Source organism: Streptopelia decaocto, assembly GCF_964273445.1.
Source record: "Streptopelia decaocto genome assembly, chromosome: 2".
Taxonomy (NCBI): Eukaryota; Metazoa; Chordata; class Aves; order Columbiformes; family Columbidae; genus Streptopelia; species Streptopelia decaocto.
The window spans coordinates 155,879-167,919 of NC_138655.1; the positions used below are offsets into that span (position 1 = coordinate 155,879).

The following is a 12,041-nucleotide window of genomic DNA, read 5'->3' on the forward strand; positions in this document are numbered from 1 at the left end:
ATGATCATCCCCTGCTCCTCTCCCTGCCCTGCTGCTCTTGGTACCTCTGCAGCGGGCACGGGTTCAGGTTATTGTTGATTTATACACACAAAAGCAGAAGAATCTCTACTCTGTTTGCTGTGTTACAGGTGACTAATAATCGGAACCGAAGTGTTGGTATAGAAACGCAGACTTCACACAGGGCAAACCACATTAACTAAAGGCTCTAAAATGTAAAGTAAACTTTATTATCCTTGAACCACAAAATAGATTTCTTTGGTTGTACAAATTTCACTAGTTACAGTCTTGATGCGCTAATTTTCCCTCAGAGTCTCTCAGGAGAGAACGGGAGAGAACCCAGAGCCTGGCACCAGGTACCGCGAAGAGAACCAAGAATCACGAGTTAGTCACCAAAACCAATCCAGGATTGTTTCCAAATCGCTGTTGTTAAAAAGCAAATGCTAAAATTAGATTTAAAAAGGAAAAGCTCAAATTGCTGATGATGGAAGCAGCCGTGGCTGCGGTTTGAGATCAATTATCAGTTCCCCCTTCAAAGCTCTACAAAATTAAACAAACTAAACACACGCGGTCAGTTCAACGCTCCACTGGGTTTGGCGCGAAGGGGATTCTCAGCTACAGGAACCTGCATCCAGATCTTTCACTCGGCACACGAACAAGCAGAAGCGCCTGTCGCTCCCACGTCACCGGGGGCTGCTGCGGGGTCAGAGAGCAGCGCGGGGGGGCAGCCGGGCGCTGCCGGCTCAGGCGCCGCCAGCTCAGGAGCCGCTGGCTCAGGCGCTGCCGGCTCAGGAGCTGCCTGCTCAGGTGCTGCCTGCTCAGGTGCTGCCGGCTCAGGTGCTGCCGGCTCAGGTGCTGCTGGCTCAGGCAGTGCCAGCCCAGGCAGTGCCAGCTCAGGCGCTGCCGGCTCAAGAGCTGCTGGCTCAGGCGCCGCCAGCTCAGGCTCTGCCAGCTCAGGCAGTCCCAGCCCAGGCAGTGCCAGCTCAGGCAGTGCCAGCTCATGCAGTGCCGGCTCAGGAGCTGCCTGCTCAGGAGCTGCCTGCTCAGGAGCTGCCAACTCAGGCGCTGCCAGCTCAGGCGCCGCCAGCTCAGGCTCTGCCGGCTCAGGCGCCGCCGGCTCAGGCAGTGCCAGCTCAGGTGCATCCTCCCTGTCAGAGGCATTAAAAAGATAAATAAAAAAGGGATGTTTCACTCTGTGCTGGGCGGTGGAGCAGCAGAGCCCGATTTCAGAGCTATCGGCAGCACCCGTCTCCTCCACACCCGCGGAGCTCCCGTGACACAGTCTGTTCACAGCCCCCGTTCCACTCACGGAAACCAGGAATCGCACCCCTGCTCTCTTCTCATTTCATTTCTTTTCCTCTTGCCCGGGCAAGCACGCGTGTTCCCTGCTCTGCACGGAAAGGGCCCGAAGCCAAGCTGGCACAGAGAATCGTGTAGTTATTGCAAGACACAGGCCAGACCCGCCGCCCTTCACCGCGTCCCGAGAGCCCCGCGCTGGGCACCCCGTGTCACCCGTCACTTCACCCACCAGCGTCCTCCCGTGAGACCCCGTTACTCCTACCCTGACCCCCAACGCCACTTCCTAAATCCTAACCCGCTACCTTACTGCTGTTTACACCTCCCACCTCTGCACCGTATCCTAATCCCCAACTACTCTGCTCTCTACGGCGGCCGCGCGGCTGCGCTGCGGCTGCGGCTGCGGCTGCGCTGCGGCTGCGCTGCGGCTGCGGCTGCTCCGCCGGCCCCGCTCACCGGTGCTGGCGCACACAGACCCCTCCTCCCCCGACACGCAGGACTCGCGCCGGCTGCGGATTCACACCCAGGCAGGACCTGTGTCCGAACAGCACCGCCCGCCCGTGGAGCAGCCCCGAGGACAGACGGAGCAGCCCCCGAGCGGGACAGACGGAGCAGCTCCCGAGCAGGACAGATGGAGCAGCTCCCGAGCAGGACAGACAGATGGAGCAGCTCCTGTGGACAGATGGAGCAGCTCCCGAGTGGGACAGACAGAGCAGCTCCCGAGGACAGACGGAGCAGCTCCTGAGCAGGACAGACGGAGCAGCTCCGAGCGGGACAGACGGAGCAGCTCCGAGCAGGACAGACGGAGCAGCTCCGAGCAGGACAGACAGCTGCGCCCGCAGGGCAGGCGGCACCGTGCCGGCCCGGCTCCTGCTGCCGCGCTCGAGCACACGGGTGTTGGTGTCAGAGGCACTTCACTGAAACTCCTGTTTTGTTTCTTTTTGCCTCCAAGCTGCCCGTTTCCACACACTCCCAAAGGAAAGTGAGGGGACACAGTGAGGGAGCTGGAAAAGACGCTTTTTGGCAAAAGAGTAGAAATTAAATAGGAGCAAAGGCAGGCTGACCTTCCCTGTAATCCATACCGGAGTAGAAGCTCCCATATAAACCACTACAGAAATCCAAGTTGAGGAGATAACAGCTGGAGCCCGACGCACTCTCACACTCGTGTGTTCCCCCTGTCCTGCCTGTCCCCGCACACACTATTTACAGGCTGACAAGCTGCCCACCGTCCTACCCACCCCTCCTCTCGCCTGCCACCAATACCCCCGGGGCTGTCCCGCTCTGTTCGGGACTCGCCCCGGCGCTATCGGGGAGGAACGCGGGCGGCTCGCAGCCCGGACGGAGCCGGCTGGGCGGGGGCCCTGGTGCCGGGGCAGCCGCGCTGTGGGGCCGCCCGCGCCGCTCGTCGCCCGGGGCCGGCGCCCCTACGTGGGCACGGCCGCCTCCAGGCTGCGCCGGCCGTGCCGCAGCTTGCGCTTGCTGCTGTACAGGGCCATCTCCTCCAGCGCCGATGCAGGGGGTGTCGACGAGTCCCGCGTTACTAACGTCTCCTCTTCCTCCGGCTGCCCGTCCTGCTCCTGGGGAACTGGGTAGACAAAAGAAACGAAGGTTTTAAGAGACGTGCAGGGTTAAGTACACAGATACAGATCTAAGGGTATACCCAGGTGTGGAATTTGGGGTAGCACTGAAGTCTCAGTGATCTAAAGTAACTCCGTGCCCAGAACTTTCAGGTGACGGCAGCTCAGGTACTGACTCCTGTGGGTTCTGGGAAGAAAGTCACGTTCGCGATAAGACACCGGCCCCCAACACCCGCGATTACCGAACACCAATGCAAGTGCCAACGGAGGAACGACGGAGGACACCAGGAGGACCAAGGACGCGCGCAGGCAGACACAGGGAACTGCGCTGGGGCCCTGGAGGGCGCTCTGCGCCTGAGGCTGTCCCCGTGGCTCCGTTCCGTCCTGACGCGCTGACACGCACCGGGGGCATCTGCCCTTCGCACAACTCGGCCTGAGCAGCTACCACGAGACACTTGTGTAAAAAGGAAAAGGTTCCACAAACCCACAGATTTTTTCCCCTCAAGTGCAAACTGGCTCCTGGGAAGCCTCTCTGAGGTCTGTGAACGTAGTAGAGAACCTCAGTTACAGCTCCGGTTACAGCTCCCGAGTGCGGAGCTGCTGCAGCTCAGCACCCTCCCGAACCACCAGCCTCTTGGCTGAAAAGGCCCCAGAAACAAATGTAGGCGGTGAGGGGATATGGGGACTGGAGAGCGAGGACTGACTTCTAAACAAGGCAAGCGGGTACAAAAGAAAGTACAGGCACATGCAGACAAAACTCCAGATGGGGAGGGAGGGGAAATGAGAGGGAAGCCATGCGGTTAGCTCTTGGGCTGGCGTTTGCCCAAGGAGCCATCCAGCATGCACCTTCAGTGACCTTACACAGCACCCTGAGCTTTCGAAGAACTCCCGAGAGTTCCTCAGCCAAAGCTCTTAATGGAAACGAGCTGCCCCGGACGGGACGGGAGGACGGGACGGCACGGCTCGCCCTGGCAAACGCGGTCAGAGCTGCGGGAGCTCTCTGCAAACATCGGCACGTCTCAGCAACGCCATTTCACTACTGAGACACCACAAGAGACGGGAAAGCACACGAACGGGTCCTGCTGCTCGCGAACGCGCCGTGCGCCCGCGCTCGCGGTGCTGCACACAGCGCCCCTTCACCTCTGCAACGGCACGGAGGAAACAGGGGTACGGAGGGTGCGGGAACCGTCCCCGCAGGGGGACCGAGGAGTCTTGGGCCTGGAGGGAGGAACCGGTGGCCGATGTGACAGCGGCCGTGGGATCGGCCCAGAGCGAAGCTGACAGCTGGTCACTGCAGCCCACGGGACACGAGGCCGTTATCAAGAGACAGAGTGAAAGAAAATGCCTCGCAATGGAACCCAGCGCCGCCACGAGAGATTAGAAAAGCCAGCTGAGACAGTTTTACAGAGGATGGTTCCACTGATGATCCAGACACAACTCCTGGCTCACACACCCCACCTAACAGGCGGTTTCAGAAATCCGAACACGTGCACCCGCGCCAGCTCGGTGTCCCTGCTCCTCATATCTTTCCTAAGAGCTCCCTTGCCTCACAGCAGTCACGGTGCCTCACGGCAGTGAGCTCCGCACCCCCCTGAGCTCCGCACCCCCCTGAGCTCCGCACCCCGCTGGGCTCCGCACCCCGCTGAGCTCCGCACCCCCCTGAGCTCCGCACCCCACTGGGCTCTGCACCCCCGCTGAGCTCCGCACCCCGCTGAGCTCCGCACCCCTGCTGGGCTCCGCACCCCGCTGAGCTCCGCACCCCCGCTGGGCTCCGCACCCCTGCTGGGCTGAGCTCCGCACCCCGCTGGGCTCCGCACCCCCGCTGAGCTCCACACCCAGCTGGGCTGAGCTCCGCACCCCCGCTGGGCTCCGCACCCTCGCTGAGCTCCACACCCCGCTGAGCTCTGCACCCCGCTGGGCTCCGCACCCCCGCTGAGCTCCACACCCCACTGGGCTCCGCACCCCCGCTGGGCTCCGCACCCCCGCTGGGCTCTGCACCCCGCTGAGCTCCGCACCCGGCTGGGCTCCGCACCCCCGCTGAGCTCCGCACCCCCGCTGGGCTCCACACCCCCGCTGAGCTCCGCACCCCGCTGAGCTCCGCACCCCCGCTGAGCTCCGCACCCCCGCTGGGCTCCACACCCCCGCTGAGCTCCACACCCGGCTGGGCTCCGCACCCCGCTGAGCTCCGCACCCCCGCTGGGCTCCGCACCCCCGCTGGGCTCCGCACCCCACTGGGCTCCGCACCCCGCTGGGCTCCGCACCCCGCTGAGCTCCGCACCCCCGCTGGGCTCCGCACCCCCGCTGGGCTCCGCACCCCACTGGGCTCCGCACCCCGCTGGGCTCCGCACCCCGCTGAGCTCTGCACCCCCGCTGAGCTCTGCACCCCCGCTGGGCTCCGCACCCTGCTGAGCTCTGCACCCCCGCTGAGCTCCGCACCCCCGCTGGGCTCCGCACCCCCGCTGAGCTCCGCACCCCACTGAGCTCCGCACCCCCGCTGGGCTCCGCACCCCCGCTGGGCTCCGCACCCCACTGGGCTCCGCACCCCGCTGAGCTCTGCACCCCCGCTGGGCTCCGCACCCCGAATGTGGGGACGGTCCGAGCTGTCAGCTGGGCTCCGCACCCCAGAGCCTGGGCAGCCGGGGGGGCACAGTGCCCAGGGCTTTAATACTGTCACTGAGGTGATGCGGACACAGATGCACAAGTGCAGGCTTGGACGGTCACCTGGGTGCTCAAGCACCCCAGCACTCCTGAGTCTCAACCCAGGCCGAGTTATCATCTGCAGCTGCAATTCTTTGCTCCTGCAAACGCGGCCCGAGGCAGACCCTGAACAATGGGCGTTACCCCCTTACAGCGGGTGACAGAGGCCAGAACGTCCACCCACGTTCTACCACCGCTCTACTCCAGAGCACAAACCTGGAGGAAAACCAGGCATGCTTGTCACACACCATTCCCAGCAAATCAGCCATCACTACAGCGCCATGCAAACATCCTACCCAAAACTGAACCTGGCGAGTTTGGAGGTCTCATTCTAGAACAGACAAAATAGGACATGGCTTCAAGCAGCAAGAAGCTGAAGTCCTCGGGGCTGATTCCACAAGGAGGCAAAGGGGAACCCTCGAGAACTGTGCTGGGAAGCAAGTGGGACAAAGACAAGTCCTCTGGCCACGAGCTTACCTGAGTTGTTTCTGTCATCTACGTATCTGAGGTCGTCAGCTGCATCAGGTGACTGGAAGAGAAGAGGAGACGTGAGCATCCACGCGTGCCGACCGCCCGCCCGTGGCCAGCGCCCCGCGAGGGCGCCCTGCGCTCCCGGCGCCGGCCCCGCGGCAGCTGGGGCGCGGCGCTCGGCGGGGCCGGGACACGGCGTCAGCGCAGCCCGGTGCCCGAGCCGCGTGCAGCCCGGTGCCCGAACCGCGTGCAGCCCGGTGCCCGAGCCGCGTGCAGCCCGGTGCCCGAACCGCGTGCAGCCCGGTGCCCGAGCCGCGTGCAGCCCGGTGCCCGAGCTGCGTGCAGCCTGCGGAGCTGCCCTCACACTGTGCGTGGGGAGATCGGGAGGGACAGGGAAGGCAGAAAGGTAAAGCCTCTAGAAAACGAGCAGAAACACGGAGGAGAGCAGACAAGAGCTACATTTCCTGGACAGTCCCGGACCCTAATTCTGCAGCTGCTCTGCTCCCAGACCCAGCTTCTCACATCCAATCAACCTCCTTGTGTTCAGGTCTGTGTAGAGGACACAGGACAGGAAGCATGAAACCACAGAATGGTAACCCAACCCTGCCAATCCACCACTAACCCATGTCCCTCGGGGCCACTACACGTCTCTTAACGCCTTCCAGGACGGTGACTCGAGCAGCCACATCCCAGCAGACAGCAGGGACAGTGGAGATGTGGACAAGGGACAACCAGGAGCCTCCACCAGCTCCTGCTGATTTTCAGCCTTCACCAAACGAACACCGTTCCAACAACCAGCGCCGTCTGTAGCTCATCAGACCGGGGCAGCACCACGAGAAAACAACGTTGTTCACAGTCATGAACTTGAGGTGGCCTGAAAATCAGCGCTACTCTGCAGACACGTCCAAGTGTCCCATGCCCTACTTGTTTAGCTGAGAGTTGAATCTCGCTGCACAAAGTGCTTCAAGGATAGAAAGGTCAAAGCATTGTTGAGGTATTCTGTTTACTTCAAAAGTGGCGGCATTTGTTACTTCTGCGGCTCTTCCTGGTTTCGTACACAATACACTGAGCTGAACGCTTCCTGAGCTGCACAAACATACGGGCAGGGTCTCAGGAGAGCTCAGCACTCAGCAGGTTTAATAACGCCCAGCTCGGCCCAAAGTTCTGCCCACTACTGAGCAGCATCTGCCTTTAAGGGGTCGTCTTGCTCAGCTCAAGAGCACAAGCGAGGGCTCGCTGTGACTTTCCTTCAGCCGCAGGATAAAGAATGGCAGCTCTGTAGACGTCTATGGAAAGCATCAGGGCAGGTTCACGGCTGTGAGAGCAAGCAGCCTTAATTCCCAGATAAACGGCCTGTTTTGTGCCAACAGCAAAACTGGAGGAGGCAGGAGAGAGGGGAGGTGGTGTCAGCCTGTTCAGAGCTTTGGAAATGCAGGTCTGGTAGCAGAGACGCTGTCGGTGCGGAGCGGAACAGGGGCTGCGGTGCCGCGGCGCGCTGCTCTGCGCCACCCGAGGCGGGCGGACTCCGTGCCCAGGAAACACCGGCTCCGGCTGCGGCCCGGGCACGGAGGGAGCGCCGCAGGGCCCGGAGACGCAGCCTCCTCCGGAGGCGCCTTCTCGGCTGCAAACAGCCCCTGGGGCGCCGTGGCCACGGCAGAACCTGGGGACACTTGGTGGTCTGGAGCGCGAGCGGCTGGTCCTCGGACTCACTGGGTGCAGAACGCAGATGGGGCACAGCCCAAAAGGGAGCGACTCGCGGAGGAAAACGTGCGTGAGCACCACGGGCTGGGTGACACCGTTACCAAAGGAGTCAGCCAGCAATACGCACCAAATAATGCCCGAGAATCCGCCAACGGCAGCTCTGGCTTTGGGGACGACCCCCTGGAGCCGGGATCTTTGGTCAGTGCTTTCTCGCTCTGCACACACACCCCACACCTGACGGCAGCTGCCTGCTCCCTTGTCTGTGTAACACAACCAGCCTAAAGAAACCACTACAGACACACCATATCTGCTCAGACCCGCTGTCACGAGTGCAATCGGCGAACGAGCGGCCCAGAGAACAGCAGGAGGGCAGCTCCGCCCTGAGCGGGCGCGGGGGGCGGACACGGCCACCCCACAGGTCCCGTCAACCTCAGCTGCTCTCTGGTTCTGTGGCAAAGCAGCTCCAATGAAGTGAGGTTCTTTTAGCCTGGAGAACCACGGTGCTCGCCCTCGAAACCTGCTGTTCTCTCACCGCGCCATTACTTCACAGTGCACCTGCAGCAGGTACAACGTGAGGATGCCAGCACAGCTGCTGCGTGGGCAGGACACCGGCTACAGTCCGGTTTGAAGGGAACGTTTGCTCCAATTCGCAATCTGCTGGCAATCATTTCTATAGTCTTTTCTTCCCTTTCAGTTCTCATCTTTCACTTAGAAGTGTTTCAGGATCAATTAAGGTGAAGATGTAGCTGCTTTCTGTTTGCACAGGTTTTGTAACGAACTTTACAACCATGCGGACCAACTGTCTCACGAGCCCGCGCAGCCCTGGGGTGCGCGGCCCGCGCGGCCGGCGCCCGGCATGCACCCCATACCTGCATCTCGTAAACAGGTTTGGAGGAAGGAATAGCGGCAAATTCCCGGTAGTCAAACTTCTTTTCAGACATGGACTAGAAGGGACAGCAAAAGAGAAGAAACAGAGAAGAGACAGTAAGGGGAGAGAAACGGACGGGAAAGCAGCGGCGAGCGGAGGCGCTGGGGCAGAGAGAGCGGGCGCAGAGCGTCACCCCAGTGCCGGAGCCCCGGACGCGGCCGCTGGAGCCGAGGCGGCTCTGGACGGGGCCTCTGAGCTGCTCTGGTGCCAGGACGGGGCTTCCGAGTGGCGCTTTACTGCGGCACATGATGCGTTCTCTGCACACGCACACCACGCCAGGCGGGAAACCTGCCTTCGTGGGAACAGCAGTGGCAAGGTGCCCGATGGCTCCGCGACAGCCAGGATTTCAGTCGAGAATGGGCCGTACTGTGTGACCCGGGGCAAGACCAGGTCCCCTCGTCTGTCCTACTGATCTGACAGCTCTCTGCAGCAGTGTCCTGTGTATTTATACAGCGCTGAGAAACAGGAACACGCTGATTTCAGCTGACGTTCTCAGCTTTATGCTGCTGAGGAGAAAAGGGGCCAAAGTCTCGGCATTGAAAAGCTTTCTGAACACAGAGATGGAGTAAACGAACCAAGAAATGGATGAAATAATACAACACAGGAACAGAAGCTACATTGTAGCTGTAAAAAAGGGGGGTGCCTCTAGCAATGGGTCCGACAGAGCTCGTCCGCCGCGCCTCCTCACAGTGCTGTAGATCGCGCGGGCGGACCTGCCTTCAGTGTCCAAGCAGGGCTCCCGCGGCCCCACGCGCCGCCCGCGCCCACGCGGAGCAACCGAGAAACCCGGGGTTACAGCAGAGAGCAAAGCAAGCAGAGGTGTCGTACCAGCCTGCCCGGGGAAGTGACGTTCCTGGGACTGCAATCTGCAAAAGATGACAGAGAAGCACTATTGAGTGAGGGCTGTATTAAACGCGACACCTCCCCACATCTGCCCCTGCCATTTAGCAGAATTTCAGTGTCATAGCAGCTCAGAACGACACTGCGTTCCGACAACAAATGCCTCTCTCCTCCTTTCTAGTCTAGTATTTCTGCTCTGGTTCCCTAGAGCCACCCCCAGATGATGTGTCACATTTCTAGATTGGTTCCGTCACAGTATCACAGCATGTCTGGGATTGGAAGGGACCTCAGAAGCTCATCCAGTGCAATCCCCCCCGGAGCAGGAACACCCAGCTGAGGTTCCACAGGAAGGTGTCCAGGGGTTGGAATGTCTGCACAGAAGGAGACTCCACAACCCCCTGGGCAGCCTGGGCCAGGCTCTGCCACCCTCACCATGAAGAAGTTTCTTCTCAAATTTAAGTGGAACCTCTTGTGTTCCAGCTTGATCCCATTACCCCTTGTCCTATCATTGTTTGCCACCCAGAAGAGCCTGGCTCCATCCTCGTGGCACTCACCCTTTATATATTTATAAACATTAATAAGGTCCCCCCTCAGTCTCCTCTTGTCCAGCTCCAGAGCCCCAGCTCCCTCAGCCTTTCCTCACACGGGAGATGCTCCACTCCCTCCAGCATCTTGGTGGCTGCGCTGGACTCTCTCCAGCAGTTCCCTGTCCTGCTGGAACTGAGGGGCCACAACTGGACACAAGATTCCAGGTGTGGTCTCCCCAGGGCAGAGCAGAGGGGAAGGAGAACCTCTCTGACCTACTGACCACCCCCTTCTAACCCACCCCAGGTCCCATTGGCTTCCTGGCCACAAGGGCCCAGTGCTGGCTCATGGTCACCCTGCTGTCCCCAGGACCCCCAGCTCCCTTTCCCCTACACTTGGTCATTCCCCAACCTATACTGGAACCTGGGGCTGTTCCTGCCCAGATGCAGGACTCTACACTTGTCCTTGTTAAATCTCATCACCGATGTCGCGGGCCCAGGGACCGTCCCGCCCGGCTGAAGGAGGAAGCTGCTCCCAGCAGTTCAGCGGGAGGAGCGTTCGCGTTTCCCGGGCAGACGGCCGCGGTACCTTCCAGCGGCGTTGGCGACGGGGTGGGAACCGGCGAGGGCGACTCTGCCAGCTGCTCCAGCGTGCTGCGCTTCTTCCCCTCCTTGGACTTGGCGATCACCATTTGGGCTTTAAGAGCATCCTGTTCGAGTGACTTCATCCTGCCTCAGAAACGAGGGAGAAAACCCATCAGCCCTTGCCTTCTGTCTCAGAGGTAACGCCTCCTGCGCCCAGGCCGCAGCCGGAGGCTGAGCGCACAAAGGCAGAGCTCAGGCCCGGCTCCCTGCGGCACACGGACTCCCAAAGCACGACCAGAGCAGCTGGGTTTGCTGTCCTCCTGAAACGTGCCGCCGTGTGTGTTGAAGAGACAGAGCCTGGAGCCAAGATCAACGCACTGAGACGCTGCAGGACGTTCCAGGGGTGCCACACACGACGGGAGAGCGACCCGAACTGGAAAGGAGCTGCAGGGGCTGGAACGAGGAGGATCAGCTCTGCGCTTCGCTCTCCTCTGCGCTCTCAGTGCGTTGCTTCTTAACCCTCTTCAGCCACCACGCGAGCACGAAACAGCTCCGGAAAGGTGGGCTGAGCCCCCAGGAGCGTCTGCGCCCTTCTCCCAGCCAAACGGCCCCGCATCCCCCCGTTCTCACTGGGACAAAGCGGGCAGGCGGGGGGACCCCAGGGGAGCGAAACAGCAACACGGACGTTTCCTCCCTACCCCGGCCGGCGCCGGGAGCACCGCGCAGGACGAGCGCCGAGCATGCAGCTGCGGGGCCGTGCACACCTGGATTGGCTTCCTGCCCCGGGGGCTCTGGAGGCGCCACTCTGCTCGGGGCTGCTCGTCTGAGCGGGCCCGGCCCCGCGAGCAGGTGCCCGCTGCCGGGACTGGTACAGCTTCCTGGCCAGATCCTGCTCGTACTGTTTAATACTGTCTTCAAGAGCTGAGGATCTGAGGAGGAGGAGGAGGAAGAGGAGAAGGAAGAGGAGGAAGAGGAAATGATGGTGATGAACATCGCAGCGGACAAGCGCAGGGAAAGAAAGAAACAGATACAGGAACATACCCTGGCAAGGACAAATATGGGTCTGATGTAGGGGCTGCCTGGATCAAACAGGCTCTGCTATCTGATCCTGCCCAGCTCCAGCTGCTGCAGAGGCAGGAGCCTCCAGAGGACAACCTGGGCTGACGTGCGCGGAGGCACCAGCCTGCAGAGCCACAGCTGCCTCACCGGGAGAGCCCTGGACACCCACAGAACAGCTGGAGAGCCCTGGACACCCAGAGAACAGCTGGAGAGCCCTGGACACCCAGAGAACAGCTGGAGGGCACTGGAACACCCAGTGAACAGCTGGAGGGCACTGGAACACCCAGTGAACAGCTGGAGAGCCCTGAACACCCAGAGAACAGCTGGAGGGCACTGGAACACCCAGAGAACACCTGGAGAGCCCTG

The 12,041-nt window shown here is 61.3% G+C and overlaps 2 protein-coding genes across 19 annotated transcripts in view; one reads left to right on the top strand and one right to left on the bottom strand.

Annotated features, from left to right (window-relative positions):
• Positions 1–204: 204 nt before the first annotated feature.
• SCRIB (scribble planar cell polarity protein) overlaps positions 205–12,041 on the bottom strand; it is a 141,581-nt gene continuing 129,744 nt past the window's right edge. For 13 of the 18 annotated variants that reach the window (XM_082046716.1, XM_082046706.1, XM_082046707.1 and 10 more), the window contains 6 exons: positions 11,381–11,545; positions 10,621–10,760; positions 9,496–9,533; positions 8,609–8,683; positions 6,045–6,096; positions 205–2,878 (listed from right to left, as the gene is read on the bottom strand). In XM_082046716.1, the coding sequence (XP_081902842.1) occupies positions 2,718–2,878; positions 6,045–6,096; positions 8,609–8,683; positions 9,496–9,533; positions 10,621–10,760; positions 11,381–11,545 (631 nt within the window). In that variant the 3' untranslated portion in view covers positions 205–2,717. Of the gene's footprint in view, positions 2,879–5,863; positions 5,899–6,044; positions 6,097–8,608; positions 8,684–9,495; positions 9,534–10,620; positions 10,761–11,380; positions 11,546–12,041 lie in introns of all 18 variants that reach the window. The other 5 variants (XM_082046713.1, XM_082046721.1, XM_082046720.1 and 2 more) reach the window with 4 other exon arrangements.
• LOC309436966 (uncharacterized protein) lies at positions 998–2,279 on the top strand (the record flags this gene model as incomplete). The annotated part of the gene is made up of 2 exons (XM_082046724.1): positions 998–1,672; positions 1,707–2,279. The coding sequence occupies 2 exons, from the start codon at positions 998–1,000 to the stop codon at positions 2,277–2,279; spliced, it is 1,248 nt and encodes a 415-aa protein (XP_081902850.1).